General features: G+C 48.3%; 1 protein-coding gene across 1 annotated transcript; it reads right to left on the bottom strand.

The window, feature by feature from the left end:
- Positions 1-2,558: 2,558 nt before the first annotated feature.
- On the bottom strand, positions 2,559-16,064 carry LOC139051276 (uncharacterized). Its single transcript, XM_070528276.1, has 3 exons — positions 14,987-16,064; positions 14,411-14,643; positions 2,559-2,994 (listed from the first exon to the last, which is right to left on the bottom strand). The coding sequence occupies exons 1-3, from the start codon at positions 16,013-16,015 to the stop codon at positions 2,643-2,645; spliced, it is 1,614 nt and encodes a 537-aa protein (XP_070384377.1). The 5' UTR covers positions 16,016-16,064; the 3' UTR covers positions 2,559-2,642.
- Positions 16,065-16,187: the final 123 nt, after the last annotated feature.

Here is a 16,187-nt window from a genome sequence, read left to right as displayed (position 1 = left end):
AAATCTGAACATCCGATTTTCAAGCACCCCTCCTTTCCCGGGCATTATTTCCTGCACTTTAAGTGCACAAATACACGGGTGACTGCGCGTTTCCAAAACAACTTGGCCTCGGCCGACACGATGGTACGCCAAGTACACAAAGGAAGCTACAACACAGGCTAGGCCAGACTATGTTACACGCTCGCAGATTGCCTTCTAATCGCACTCAAGTCACACTCGTCGGTGGAATGCCTGTTTTCAGTCGCTCAGAATACATAAATGTCATGTTCTTGAGCTCCTCCGTGTTATCTTTTACGCGTCCTGCCGGCGCATGCAACACTCCCGTGTTATCACTCTCGGCAATCGCTCGTCGCGTTTTCGAGAAGCGTGAGTACCGCAGTATTGTATATGTTGTTGCAGGGCTATAAAATGCGTCACAAACTTGTCCCACTAAAATTCAGTACACGCAAAACTAACTTACTGTGGCCGCGGCCGCGGCTTCCTTTTTTCGCCAACAGCTTCACAACCCCAGGCGCGGCGAGCAAGCCTCAAGGTATCCCAAAAAGTTACCAAATAATTTACAATACTTTTTTTCGGGTCAGAGAATGCGTCACGAACTTCTACCAGTAAGATTCAGTACACGCGAAACTGCGGCACACAGCCGAGCTGCTTTTCGCTAACCGCGTCAATAAGCCGGGCGCGGCAACCGTGCTTCTAAACTACCCCAAATATAACGACGTTAGTTACAATAACGTTGGGGGCCACAGAATGCGCGAAAACTTGTCTGTCTCAGGCGCTACGACGTAGTGCACGCATGCACACGCGCAAATGCGTCACACGGCCGAGTCGGTTTTCGCTTACTGCGTCAATAAGCCGGGCGCGGCAAGCGTACCCAAATACTACCGAAATAAGTTACAGTAATGTTGCGGCTCATAGAAAGCGTCGCAAACATCTCCCAGGACGAGGCATTAACTCAAATTAACTGCGCCAGGACGGCGGTGCTGTTTTTCGCTAACTGCGCCACTCGAACTAAGCCTAAATGTGATTAAAATGCACCGCACACTGTCAAACACAATTTCTCACCTTGCCGTAGTCCAATAGTGCAGTGGTGTCGTGTGGAAATGCAGACGACACGCAAGAGAAGCATAGAGAAGGCCGGGAGCCCCCCAAAAATGGGCTATATCCAAAACAGACGGGTCGCCGAGCGCGCGAGCTTCGCACGTACGACCGTCCTCGCTCACTCCTGCGGCTTGTCTGGCGCATGACGTAGGCACGCGCGTCTGGCGTGCCGCTAGCTTGTTGCTAGGCAACGCAACAAAAAGTTGCAAAGTATAAGTTCATTTACACGCAAAACTTTTTCACTTTTAGTGGGAAGGAATAAAAAAAATAAAACGTTGTCTGGAAGTTTATTTCACATTCTTTTTTTCTGATGCTCGCGTCAACTAACGGACGTTGTTGAAACTAGGCGTGACGTGTTTCCTGTTGCCAGTTTTTGAAGAGTGTCCCCTCTTGTTGAATTTCTTTCTCTATGGGCGAAGCTTAAGCGTCCTCCAATTTTTTGTGATAGCGCTTAGCGCTTATCCTGACTTGTAGAAACCAGGGTCTTGGTGTGTTTTCTTGGTGCCTTCCCCTTTCAACCATTATTCGTGTTTTTTTCTGTAACATCCTCCCTACAGCAATGCCCTCGGGTGTATTGTAATACTATAAACAGCATATTAAATAAATTAATTATTTAATTAATAATTAAAATTCCCACATTTGCCTGCTGTTTTATATAGATGAATATATTCCAAACCAAACAAGTCACTCTCCACATACTGAAATCAAAACCGTTTGATTCACAGAGGTTATTCATGTTGCTGAGCAGTCATACCTGCAACATTAAAACAGAGCCTAGCTATGAATTCTAAAGCCAGCATCTGCTATTCACGGGCGAATTTATGAAAGCGGTTTATGAAAAAGGACCGTTCGTTAGTGCGTTCGTTATATAGAGCGCCGACTTGCGTGGCTGGCTATCATGCCGTGCTTCAATATAGCAACCGAGAATGTCCCCAAAATGCAATAGTCACTTGTAAGCCTGCCACCATGTCGTGACAAGTGCTTATGTAATAGTCACACAACTGGCGTTGTTTTTCATTAGGCCAAAGTAATATTAGAGAAAGTAATATTCATAGCATTATTATGAAGCAACAGATGCTGATATGAGAAGCGCCATTATACTATGCAGTAAAATACTTCGGATTGTTATTTTTGACCAGCTGCGGTTGTTCAGCATGCACCCAAATCTCGGCACACGAGAACTTTTTGCATTCTGTCCTCGTGGGGAGTCGGCCGTCATGGCTTCGAATCGAACCCTCGACATCGTGCTCAGCGCCATAGCGTTACAGTCACTGAGTGACCATATATGCAAGGCTGTTGGAATCGGCATTCCGGGACCAAAAACAAACTGCGTGCGTAACTGGATTGGCAATAAAACTGAATGTGATTTGTGAATTGAAGCGGCAAAATGTAAACTCTAACAGCTTGCCAAGAGTGAATGTCAAGTAATGTTGACATAAGGTTCGGTTGTCTATCCACGCGTTTTTTTTTATTTAACGTTAGGATGGCTTCTGCGGCAATAGTGCGCCGATTCACGTGTGAACCCGGCGAGTACGCTTCACGCGTTAGTCGAAATGAGTGTTCGACATGCAAGCCTCCTGGCAGGCCTGCACGGTTGGAAACCGGTTTGAACCGGCCAGGCAGCGGCGTCCACCGTAGCTGATCGACGACACCTTGAGGCACCGCACCCGCGGCCCACCCACGGCGAAGTAGGGGAACCTCAGGTGTGCGCTGTAGCAGACGTCGGGAGTGGCTGCCCGGCACAGTCGCTTACGGGGCTTCGCCTCACAATTGGTCCAGCAGTCCCGCTGTGACGAGAACACGTCACTGTGGTACGAAGGGCACAAGCCAGACGGCAAGTTCCAACGGAGGCACGAATGACCGTCGAAGTGCCACCACAGGCCTGTGACGTCTTGCCTGCGTGTTGCGATCCATTCGCGTTACAAATATAGCTCTTAAAGCGAAGTTTAAATACACGTCGGGAACGACGGCTTTGATTGACGGAGGAAGTTTTCCATTTCCTGCTGGGGCCAAACGTTTAAAATGCTAGCTTCATACGCTTACGCTTTACGCTTTGTATAGACGTTTGCTGCGCTACGCCGCGTAACTGAATGTAAGCATGGATTAAGCATTATTCCCTTCACATGAAAGCAGTGCCTGCCATTCGGTTGCTGCCATGCCTTCACGTACAACATAATTTGTGATCCGTGCCAAATTTCGGCTTTGCGTCATCGCTTCTACAATTTTTCGAGAACAAAAACAGTTTGGTAACTCAGAACCACACCTATCAAGAGTCGCTATGAATAATCGCTAGAGATGCTTAGTGCAAAATACTGAGTTTTCTTCGGTGTTGTAGATGATTCAATGCTTTAGTTTCCGCACGATGTAAAGCTCTTGCCGCTTGACCAAAAAGGTCTACAACTTTCTTGGAGGGTTCCCCTTCTAAACAGGAAGAATAAAAATGGGAGGCAAGGAGAAGGTCAACTTAAAGAGGCACTGAAGCGAAATGCTAAGTCAATGTGTACTGTTTAAATACCATTTCGAAAACTTCGCAACACTTATTTCGTGCCAAGAAAATACTGAGTCTACGGGAAAATTGCATCTCAAGGGTCCGAACATCTTTATCGAAATTTAAATCTTCCGGCACCCAACCGGAAGGTGCTGACGTTGCATACGCCATCATCGCCTTTTGATGCCGTCGGTGAGCAAAACGGCACCCGACAGACGGCGCTACGGTTGTTTGCCCAAAACGCAAACGCGAAGCCACGGAGAAACCGACAGTGTTGCCAGGTTTGGCTATATATAGCCAAATTGGGCTATACAAAAAAAATTTTGGCGTCGACTTGGGTGAGTTGGCTACGTGGCTATATTTGGGCTACTGAAAATCTGCGACTTGGCTTTGTTTAGGCTATGAGTGGATCCTTAATCCACGCTCCAGGGGTGACTCTCATAGAGTAGAAACAAAACTTGAAGGCTATGTTTTAGCTGGCTGAGCCAGCAGTGTGGCTGTGCGTGTGTGCGCGAAATGCCCCCCCCCCCCCTCCCCCTCAGTGCATCATTCTTTGAGCCGATGATTTTATCCTTGACGAACTTAAATTTGCACCGCGGTTCACCGTGCTAACATTTACTCCGGCAATGTTGTCTCATCTTCGTCTTATCCCGACACCCAATTACCGGACATCGGGATGAGCCTGGGAGTGGAGGGTGTTTCACAGTGCACTGTACTAACATGGCTATGCTGAGAAACAGAGAGCATTATGGTTGTGCCATCGTGGCGCCGACATGAAAGAAGGGAAGCCTGGGTAAATGACACGCTCCAGTGTGTCCAAGGCGAAGGTGTCAGGTTGAAGTATCGCGCTAGGCACAGTTTCTGACCTAGTCCGCGTTTCCCACGGTAAGCTTTTTACTGCCATTTTCCTTTGCGTGTGAAATGAACTTTAATGCGATAGGCGTTAAGGGCTCCGTGTCGCAGAAAATCCGGCGTCGACGCCGTTGCTGTGTGAAAAAATTATCTCGAACCACGTAGGCCCTTCGGCTGGCGCATATGCATTACTGAAGTAACTGATTTTCTCAAAGCAAAACGTGGCAGAAAATTCGTAAAATACGACTTACACTCACTCTATAGACATGGTAGCGTCGAATTGTAATTTAATTATACGAGAAAACTATGTTTGTTACGCGGAACCTCGAACACAAACCCCTTTTCTAGCTGCTGTTCGACATCTTAGTAGGGGGGTGATGGTTTGGGCTAGTTGGTTTTCCATGAGACTGAGTGGTGCAGCGCGAATCAGGACATATGGGACGCAGGAAAAAAACGAGGACCAGCGGTTACTGCCAAGTAGGATCGGCGCGCCCCGCTCGGTTCCATGCAACACCTTACAGATGGCACTCGCCTCCGCAGCATCGGCGGCACCTGCCATGCGAGTGGAATGAAAAAAAAAATAACCAGAAAGCTCGCATTCATGCATATTGTTCGCCTCCAGCGTTTGCAGGTAAACATTATGGTTGCATACACTGCAGTTGCTGGGAACGGTGAGAAGCAGGCAGGGATCTTTTAATGCTATCACATTCCACTCTTAAATGTGAATATTAAAGAGCTGAGAGCCTATTTTCATGGTACCTATTTTTTAATGCAATGCAAAGTTTGCTAGTCAGAGTGTGTAATCAAAACGCCGTAGAAAATTTTTTATCAGAATTTTTTTATCTGCAGTTAGGATGTAGTCTTTCACTGGCAGCTTGTTAGCAGCGGTGGTAGGTGAGCGCGATAGTGATTATACGCCGGCATTAGTGGGAGGCAGACGACAAGTGCTGCCGTAAGTGTGACAAAGTAGTTTGTGTAACAATTCGACGTTCCTGCGATTCATGTTTTCCGAAGTATTAAGTACTTTTGCGGTAATAGCTACGTGTTTCCATGGTTTCCTGCCCAACTGCTTTGGTATTTAAACAGTCAAAGTGAAACCAATCGGATTGAAAACGAAACGACGATTTTACGCGTGATACGCAGTTCAGCGTTGTCAGGATTGGGGGCTCAATCCCATCGTCCGTGGTCCTTTGCCAAGATTGGAGTACGGCATGAATTCGGAGGTAGCTGGCCCATGCCGTCGTCCAACTTATTTACGCTGAGATCGTTGAGGAAGTGAAGAACTGCTTCTCATCGAGAACGGGGAAAAGGGTTTATTTACAGAAATTAACTCAGTCTAACATGACTGCTTGAGAAAAAGAGTAACAGTCCAACATGACTGCTCAAGAGAAGTGTGTCAGTCTAACATGACTGCTCAAGAGAAGTGTGTCCAGCATTCGCACAACCACAGTTTTTATACACTCGATCCGCCGGTCCTACGACGCGGCCACTCTTCGTTTTCACATCACCAACTCGCAGCTGCTCTGAAGATCAGTTTACGTACACAAAGGCAACCACGCTCTGTACACAGAGGCAACCGCACGGGGTGCCGTTCCGGGAAACTATCGTTGCCGATCGAGCGTCGCTCATTGTTCCGAGCCACTCCGAACCGTGAGAAGCACAAAAATACGTCGTCCCCACGGCAGCTTGACCAGGCGTGTCAAATCAGCTCCGCGTTGGGGAACTCTGGAATCATTGTCCACACACCGAACTCGTCCCGTCACAATGTCGATGAGGCTGGAGGAAGGAAGCGGGTTCCAGCGCAAAGGCCGCTTCTTTGAACGCCTCCCAGCTGCAGCGACGGAGAGGGAGAGGTGCGCGTCTTGCACCCCTTGTCGTAATCGGGTGGCAAGGTGGCAATCTTGTTGCGCAACTCGCCATTCTTGACAGCGCCTCCATGGCCCGAAAAGTCTCGACTGTCTAGCGCTGACAACCGCTAGGCAGGAAGAGAACGGCTGCTGGTCAGGGGGGGGGGATTGATGTCTTGGCTCGCAGTGACCGCTTGTGCATTGATGTCACCGCCCCAAAACATCCAACAAGGACAGGCAACTGCAAAATGAACCCCACAACACGGCTCTGCGCCGAGATGACGTGCATTGGCTCTCACTTTAGACTCGCTAGGCTTCAAAAAAACAACAACAACATAAGTGCAGAAACAAAAAAAAATGCTGCATTTCACTATGCCAATTTCTGAAGCAAATTCCTGCTGACAAATTCAGCAATCATGGAGGGAATCCTACTAAATGAGAGGGGATCTTCTCCGCTTAATAAATTTAACACTAGTAACCCTAAAATTTAGGCGGGACCCCCAAACGCAGAATTCAAATTAGCCTGCTCAAACCATCCGCATTGCTATGCAACTTTCCCTTCTTATATCTAACGGAGAAGTTGTACTCTTGGAGAGTGAGGCTCCATCGGAGCAAGCGGCCGTTTTTGTGTGACATTTGATTGAGCCACGTCAGAGGACAGTGGTCGGTCTCGAAGATGAACTTCGCTCCGTACAAGTAACACGACAACTTCTGGGCGGCCCAAACCAAACAAGCGCATTCCTTCTCTGAAGCGCTGTAGGCTTCCTCTCTTACATTTAGTTTACGGCTGGCGTAGAGGATAGGATGCTCCTCGTTATCGTCGCCGACCTGACTAAGTACCACGCCCATACCTCTGTCGCTTGCGTCGCATTGAACTATGAATTCCTTTGTGTAGTCTGGCGCGCGAAGCACAGGGCGAGAAACCAATAGCCTTTTCAAACTTTGGAAAGCGTTCTCTTTGTCCTTATCCCAGTGTACGTTACTCGGTGCTCCCTTTCGGAGGGCGTCTGTTAATGGACTTGCCAATTGCGAGTAATTCGGAATGTACCGTTGATAGTACCCCACAAGTCCCAAAAATGAACGAACGTCCGTTTTCGTGCGCGGCTGAGAAAAATCTCCAATCGTCGCTATTTTCAGCTCAGCCGGCCGTCTCATGCCCTGACCAACAACATGGCCCAGATAAGTAACCTGCGAACAACCAAACCTACACTTTTCCGCTTTCATCGTTAAGTCAACTTTAAACGTACGAAGCCTCGCATTCTTGTCGTAATAGACCTTGGCGTTCATTTGAGCTATTGCCATGTTCTTTCCGACTAATTTCTGGGTTGCGCTTAGCCGCTCCAGTAAATTTAGCACGTATTCAACCACGGTTGGACTCTCCCCTCTTTCCTCCCACATCTCTCTTAACATTCTCAGTGGAGACCGGAGTGTCCTCCCATACACTAGTTCTGCTGGTGAGAACCCTGTCGCCTCATGTGGAACCGTTCGCAAAGCAAACAAAGTTGCCGACAGACAGTTCTCCCAGTCCTCCTTGTGCTCGTAACAGAGCGCACGCAAAACTCGCTTAAGCACCGAATGCCACCTCTCTACACTGTTTGACTGAGGGTGATAGACAGAACTGTGTATTAACTTTACCCCGCACTTTTGCAAGAATGTGGAAGTCAGTGCACTCGTGAATACTGACCCTCGATCTGCCTGAATTTCGGCTGGAAACCCAACTCGTGCAAACACTGTCAAAAGCGCGTCTACTACTTCAGTGGAGCTGAGCTCTTTCAAAGGGATTGCTTCTGGAAACTTGGTGGCCGGACACAGCATGGTAAACAAGTACCTGTAGCCTGATTTTGTTTTTGGAAGAGGCCCTACCGTGTCTATTACAAGTCGTCTGAAAGGCTCTGTTATTAAGGGCACTACCTTCAGTGGAGCTTTCCAAGTCTCTCCTGGTTTACCAGAACGCTGGCAGGCGTCGCATGATCTTACAAAGTTTTCTACATCTTTGAAACAGCCAGGCCAGTAGTATTCCATAAGCAATCTTTCCTTTGATTTGTTTATGCCTAGGTGGCCGGACCACCCATTTCCATGACAAAGACTCAAAAGGTCCTCCCTATACTTGGTAGGTATGACTAACTGATCTAAAATCTTACCCTTTCGATCTCTGTAATGCCGATACAACAATCCTCCTCTCTCATGTATCGTTACGTTGCGCCTAGCAATGCCTTCTTTAGCTGTGTCACGTAATTTAGCTAAGCTCTCATCATTCTTTTGCTCGGCTGCCAGGGACTCTCTATCCACGCGTAAGAGTTGATCGAAGTTCTTTGAGGCCGGTGATAATAACGACCCTGTCTCGCTTGTGAGCGCGTCTGCTTGCTCTTCCTGCAGGTTAGAACTCTGACACTCTAGTGCTACGCTCTCATTGAACTGGTCAGCTGGCAGGCTCTCCTCAACTGTTCTTTTGTGCCTCGGGCCTAGCTCGGATTCGGGTATTGAAGTTATGCCCTTTTCTGCTTCCGCTGGAGGAGCTTGAGCATTTTCAGCCGAAAGCGCCGCGATCTTACGAGCTTGGCCTCGGGTCAATGCCTGTACTACGCCCTCTCCCAGTTTGAGCCCTCTGTCACGCAGTAACTGATTCGAACGATTCGAAAAGATGTAGGGATACTGCAGTGACAAAAATTTGGAAACTGCAGCCTCAGTCTCTAGCTCCCCGAATGGTCCACTGATTTTGACTTTGGCCATGGGCAGACACACGCTGTGTTCTTCTACAACCTGTTTTATCCATGCTACTTCTCCGGTGAAGTCATCTACCATCACGTAAGACGGATGGACAATGTCCAGCGTGGCGGCACTGTCTCTTAGCACTCGGCATGGTTTTCCATTAACTTGCAGGTCGTGGAGATATGGACTTAAAAGTTCCATATTCTCATCTTTTTCCTCCACGTAGGAAAAAACTACGCTAGACTTCTCGCAGTTTACAGCTATATGTCCCAGTTTGTGGCATTTGTAACAGCGAATTGGTCTAACAGATTCGAATTTTCTTTTCTGTTCCTTCTGTGCGGTTTCTCCGTTAAGTTTCTCCTCGCTCTTTTCTGCGGGCTTTTCCGCCATGTCTACAGGCTCGGATCGTCTAGTTTGCGCACCCTTTTTGAACGGAAATGGTTTCCGCGGTCCATTTCGACCGTCCCAGTTTCCCTCCTCGGCGTTCAATTTTCTACGGGTTGCGTACTCTTCGGCTAATTCAGCCGCCCTTTCCACAGTGTTTACATTACCTCTGTCTTGCACCCACAGTTTCACAGCTTGGGGGATGGTTTTGTAAAACTGCTCTAGACACATGCATTCAATGATCATGTCTCTGCTGTCGTACGCTTCCGCGCTTTTAAGCCACTCGACTAGGTTGGCCTTTAAGCTATACGCAAACTCCGGATAGCCCTCGCTATCTTTCTTGCCTGTGCTCCTAAACCTTTGCCGAAAAGCTTCGGCTGAAAGGCGGTATTTCTTCAGGAGACTAGCCTTAACTTTCGCATAATCATATGCATCCTGCACACTCAATCTGGCGATTACTTCCGCCGCCTCACACGGCAACATAGACAGCAACCGCTGTGGCCATGTACTCGGGCCGAAGTTCATCTTCTCGCAAGTCCTTTCAAAATTGTTTAGGAACAAGCCTATGTCGGTCCCGACCTCAAATGGCTTTAATAGCCTGTCCATGCGGTACGATTCTGCCTCACTTGATCGACCCAGAGCGCCTTCACTTCCTTGAGGCAACTCCAAACGTTTGCTTTCAAGTTCAAGTTGCATTTTCCTTAACTGAAACTCGCGATCTTTATCGCGTTCCTCTCTCTCTCGGTTTTCTCTGTCCCGTTCTTCTCTTTCTTTTTCCCGTTTCTCTCTCTTTTTGAGAAGTTCCAATCCCATTTCAATATCTTGCTCACTGGCCTGATTGGAAATTAGCTCCAATAATTCCGATTTGAGCATTTCCTTGCGTACATCTAGGCCCAGTTCCTCACCAACAATCAACAACTCGTCTCTCAGCAGTGTCCTTAACTCCATGACTGCTGCTTTACTGCCTTGATTCTGCTCTCTAAATCTAGCTAGGAAAACACAACCTAGCTAACACACAACAATCTAGCTTCCCTACTGTTCTAAACAGAACAACCACAAAATGAAGCCTAGAGAGTCAAAGCAAAAACCAAGCACTCACCGCAGATACAGCACCATGTCGCAAAGTCCATCCCACCGCTGCCACCAGTTGTCAGGATTGGGGGCTCAATCCCATCGTCCGTGGTCCTTTGCCAAGATTGGAGTACGGCATGAATTCGGAGGTAGCTGGCCCATGCCGTCGTCCAACTTATTTACGCTGAGATCGTTGAGGAAGTGAAGAACTGCTTCTCATCGAGAACGGGGAAAAGGGTTTATTTACAGAAATTAACTCAGTCTAACATGACTGCTTGAGAAAAAGAGTAACAGTCCAACATGACTGCTCAAGAGAAGTGTGTCAGTCTAACATGACTGCTCAAGAGAAGTGTGTCCAGCATTCGCACAACCACAGTTTTTATACACTCGATCCGCCGGTCCTACGACGCGGCGACTCTTCGTTTTCACATCACCAACTCGCAGCTGCTCTGAAGATCAGTTTACGTACACAAAGGCAACCACGCTCTGTACACAGAGGCAACCGCACGGGGTGCCGTTCCGGGAAACTATCGTTGCCGATCGAGCGTCGCTCATTGTTCCGAGCCACTCCGAACCGTGAGAAGCACAAAAATACGTCGTCCCCACGGCAGCTTGACCAGGCGTGTCAAATCAGCTCCGCGTTGGGGAACTCTGGAATCATTGTCCACACACCGAACTCGTCCCGTCACAATGTCGATGAGGCTGGAGGAAGGAAGCGGGTTCCAGCGCAAAGGCCGCTTCTTTGAACGCCTCCCAGCTGCAGCGACGGAGAGGGAGAGGTGCGCGTCTTGCACCCCTTGTCGTAATCGGGTGGCAAGGTGGCAATCTTGTTGCGCAACTCGCCATTCTTGACAGCGTGTTGACGTAGCCATGCGTGCGCTTTGGTTTCCGAAGCATAGAATAAAGCGCAAGTGTCTAATACTATAGCAACTGCAATTTTAAGCAATAATTATGTTGTATTAAATAACAGCCGACTTACTTACAGTAATCGCATAGACTACATTCGAAATACCAAGATTTCATTGCCAGGCATCGCCACTTACTGGCCTTTGAGATATTCTTTGCCAATATTAAATTATAATCCCTACTTCAATCCCGAACAGCGTGTCTGTTTCTATCGCCATAAATCATGATCAGTTCATTTCCATCAACGTACCACAACACTTTCTGACCGGTTGTCCTCCAAGCGTCCTCCAAGTTTTTTGTTCGTGCTTCCATTCGACATCGAGGGAGACCACGAGGGAGATTATGGAGGTCTACTATGTTAGGAAAGAAGGGTCGTGTAGCGTAAGCAGGCCATCGTTAAATTTGCATGACAGTGAATTTGAATTTTTAAGCCACCTCATAGTGTAACATTAGATTACAGGGTTTTGCGCTTTTTGCATGTGCACTGTTAATGACGTCATTGATGGGAGAGCACGTGGCTATGGGTTGCGTACATAAGTTTGTGTATGCCTTCGAATGAAGTTAGTTGTGAGATCAGCGCTGTCCTGTGTGTTCCTGCCTTCTGTCTTCGTTATATTGCGCTGCGCCTTCAAGATGTTTAGCTGTTGTAGATGTCAAGGGTCGACCGTCACGGCATCACGGACATTTTTTTTACGATGGGTTGCACAAAAAGTGATTACCGTAGTCTAACGCGAAAATGTATATACAAATAAAACTGAAAATAACAATGGCTATATTTGGCTACAAATTCGGTTTGCTCTTTTTTGTGTTTGGCTACATTTGGGCTACTGTTTCTCTAGCTTTGGGCCACGTTGTCCGACCTGGCAACACTGGAAACCGAGCCAATACAGAGCGATGGATTCGCCGCTGCAGCTTCTTTCGGTCAAGTGGTGTGGACCATTCGGACATACCGCGAGATCACGTGTAAGTTCAATTTTCTGCTACCTGCAGTTTATGCGAGTTTCGTGAGCCAGCAAAACCGGCGCAGCGCTAGGCGACAACGAAACTACTGAAGCACGAAAGCGCGAGCGGCGCAGAGTTGAGCGAAAACGAAACCTTTCGACCCCCCGCGTCGTTGTCAAAAGTAATGCTAATGATTAAATTTTTTTTAATTTCAATAGAACTGGATGAACAGCATTTTTTGTTCGTCTCATTATGTAATACGTTGATCTTTTTATAGCGAGTGGTTGAGTAATAGTGACAGAAATATAATAAGGAGGGCCTTCGTCACCGGGAAAGTACTTGAATGTCCCGGGGGAGTCTCTGATCATGCCCTGCATTTATCCGAATTTCTCGACTATTAATGCTCTGTTCGCGATAATACTGACGCCTTAGAGGTCCTCGAGCACTAATCTATCGCTTTAGCTTGATTTAATATTTGTCTCTACGGTCCCTTCAATATCACGCACGGCGGCAGGTTTGAGAAGCAGAAACGTTTGTTCATGCACTCTGGGTAGTGCAACGTACGAGCGTGTCATCTCGAAACCCGCAGAAGTATTTCGGGATCCTGTCCTCTAATGAACGTCGCGCATGTTAAGGACGAGCACAAGGCCACCAGGGTTATACACATTTCTATGGCATAATAATGTACGTATTTTCAATGAGAATAATTAGACTATGGCAACAAATTTCTGCAGAAACCTCAGAGGATGCTTGTTGCATCTTGTGTCGCAGAAGAAGCGAAGCTGATATTTTTTTTTAACGTACTGCGCTTTTTCCTGTGTTATCTTGTCTTGTCTAGTTCAAGCGTTGGCTGCACCCCCTCACATTCCAGCAAACGTCTCTCGCTTGTGTCGTGTAGTGCACACAACAGACAACGCCGGGCGCGTCCTTTCCGCCACCGACCTGGGCCGACCAGGGAAGTATTTCAACGGTAAACCTGGGCCAAATGCGAAGGAGAAGCGACCTCACAAGTATCTACAAGCGCTAGTTGCCACAAGGGACGGTTATAGGAAGCTGGAGTGCTCTCAGTTTTCTCATTCTTGCTGTGCGACGCGTGGCACGCGTGAAGCCCCTCATAGCAATAGTTTCCGCGAAGGGAGGAGTGCTGATGTTGTTCTCTTGGGCCGTGTGTGTGCCTCGAGCGTAATGAGTGTAGCGTTAGATTGGAGTGGGCCGATCCAGGTGACTGGGTAAACAAATGTTGTGACTATGTGGGCCTACCTCGACACAATTACACCATATGTGCCCCCGCAAGGATTTTAACGCGGTTTGTAACGCCAATCAATTCTGTTGGCAGTGCAGTAAGAGCAGTGGGTGAGCTAATCCTAATAATGCTATCGCGTTGCAGTCGCTGAGGCGTAGCATGTGGACGTGGCTTTCTTGCCTCCTTCTCCGGATATGTCTTCAATGCCTTGCCGACTAGACAGAGCGGAAACTCTCACACAGCTGAGACACGGGGAGAGAAAACACGGAGAATTGCTGTGACTTTACCTGGAGGAGTTTGGAAATGATGCAAATGCTTGGTGGTACTGGTTTATGAGTCAGAAATTGTGTTGATATCGTTTAATGTGACCCCAAAGGACATCAATCAACGTGTAAATTGGTAGGTGAAGTTGTTCATGTCTTCATGTTTTTGCAAGGCGTGTAGACAGGTTAACTGTCAAACGTTACGTTGCGTATTTCTACACGTACATGCAGCTGCACCGTGAGAGCAACATCGACTCGGAATCGATCATGTGATGGAAGTCGTCGCGGGTATGGATATGCTCGACTGTGAAGCGCTGATGATTGCTCCTTTTGTTGGAGTAATAAAGAAGTCAACGTAATTCATTCTCGTGTACTGCTTCAACACATGCAATGTTACCACATGCATGACATACCACCGCATCTACATAACGCTGCACATGTATGTACATTAAAGCAGCATCACATACCGTCAACACAATTACTAGAATTACAAGCACTACATCAAAGAAGCTCCGCGTGCACAGATCTCGCAGTAAGTGGAATGCACATAATTTGTATATTAACACCATATTCTCACGAAACAAAAGATGCGAAACCATGTCCTTACGTTTCGCACCTCCTGAAGACAGCATTGTTGAGGCAGCGGTCGGCGCGGCTCGTTCCGTCGACGCATGCCTGTCGGCAGCTACTCTTGGAAGCGAATCTGTTACGGCCTACGATGCAAAGGCCGACCGTGTCAGTCGCCACCGCCACGCAAGCATTTATGGAGCGCTTGTAGAAGAATTCGTTGCGTGGGCTGTGGCAGTAGGTGAAAGTGAACGCGTCGCATGGTGACTGCCTCTGTAACAGAGGGTGAACGGTTTTTAATAAGATGCGCTTGTGTTTGTGGAAGGCCAGCTAGAAATGGGTGGGTGCGTGCTGTCTTGAATCCCACCGTCATACCCAATATAGGTGCATTGAAATTTTCTCCGATCATTGGCCCTCTCCTGGCAAATGTAATGGCAAGAGAACGGAGCGCAATGCTACAAATATACCTAGATCTAACCGTATCTTGTATGAAGCAGAAGAGTTTAAACCAAGTCCCTCATACGATAGCTTTCCCTATATGGATGGAATTCTCTATTCTTTCCCATAAATACTTACTATGTCAGCAGAAAAAGAAGTCAAGTCGAGATGGACTTACGCGTGTCTTGTTCAAGGCAGCACCCTTCGAGTGATCTGCATTGTCTGCACCATCCCGTTGTCCCATCACTTCTCCTTGCTTCGTTTCGGTATCAATGGTGCTGGCACTTATCTCTTCATTTGTTTCTTCAACGCTGCTCTCGGTGCGATGAGATGGGAAATATACCGTGTTTTCGATCCGTCTCTGGGCAGGTCGAGCCGGGTATTCCAGCAGTTCCTCCTTGACCCATCTCGAGTCCTCATCGTTACTGTACGGTTGTCCCGAGAGCATCGGCACGACATCGCCGCTCTTCTGAAAAGGTTCTAGCGGAGGATGAGGAGGAGGTCTGCTCCCACGACCCTGCCACAGCATCGCGTATACGTCTGCGCACACGCCCACCAGAAGCAGGGTCACCGCGACAGCCAGGAGAGCCAAGAGGATGTGGCGAGGCATGATGCGCGAGGGCGGGCTCTCTGGCAATACGTTTTTGTGCTTGCAGCCCGCCGATCTCCTGGCTTTGTGAGAACAGCGGCGGTGCAGGCTGCGGCCGCGGCTCTTGCTACCGCAGTTTCGGAAGTAGCGCTTGATCTCGTCAGGAACCCAGTACGGGGCCACGCTGCTGATGGTGCGCGCAGTAGAGTCCAGGCCATGGATGACATGGCCCTCAGCGGCTGTGGCCCCGCCGCCGCTACCGGCACTTCCGGTGGAAGGGGAATGCGACGACGTCGCTTCGCGACGGACTCTTTTGCCTTTCGTAGCTTCGGTTGAAAAAATGAATGACGGTGGGCGCTCCTCTCTGCTACCGTTTTCGGCGGCAATTAAGGCGCCCTCTGCGACGAAAAAGGCAGGAAAAGTCACCGGTTGAGCTGCGATCATCTCGTAAGGGAGCGTCTCCACATGGCAGCACGCCCGAGAGCCATCGAGCGAGTCGCACGGCAACTGTTGGCCACTTCTACCTATTTGTAGCGGTATTTGACATGATGGATGAGGCAGTGGCAACGGTCCGCACGTGCAGCAGGGTTCGTGAATTTCTTGGCAGTAATACTCCATCAGGAATATCACTGCGGTCGTTGTGGCCCCATTGGTTTGGCTTGGTGCCGACGGGTATGGCTCGACCCACTGCGGGCGATCGGCTATGAATCGAGCGGCCACTAGGTAAAAAGGAAAGAAAACCTACACATAATATTGCAAATTAGGAATTAGATATTAAATAAATACTAAT

Source organism: Dermacentor albipictus, unplaced genomic scaffold, assembly GCF_038994185.2.
Source record: "Dermacentor albipictus isolate Rhodes 1998 colony unplaced genomic scaffold, USDA_Dalb.pri_finalv2 scaffold_11, whole genome shotgun sequence".
NCBI classification, from domain to species: Eukaryota; Metazoa; Arthropoda; class Arachnida; order Ixodida; family Ixodidae; genus Dermacentor; species Dermacentor albipictus.
This window is presented reverse-complemented; position numbering and strand designations above follow the sequence as displayed.

Excerpts from the sequence above, each read along its gene's own strand:
- LOC139051276 (XM_070528276.1), bottom strand. The coding sequence starts at position 16,015 with ATGGAGTATTACTGCCAAGAAATTCACGAACCCTGCTGCACGTGCGGA. Across the intron at positions 14,644-14,986 it reads CTGCCTTGAACAAGACACGC|AGGCAGTCACCATGCGACGC; the intron begins GTAAGTCCATCT and ends CCTCTGTTACAG. Across the intron at positions 2,995-14,410 it reads GTCTTCAGGAGGTGCGAAAC|GCAAGACGTCACAGGCCTGT; the intron begins GTAAGGACATGG and ends CGCAACACGCAG.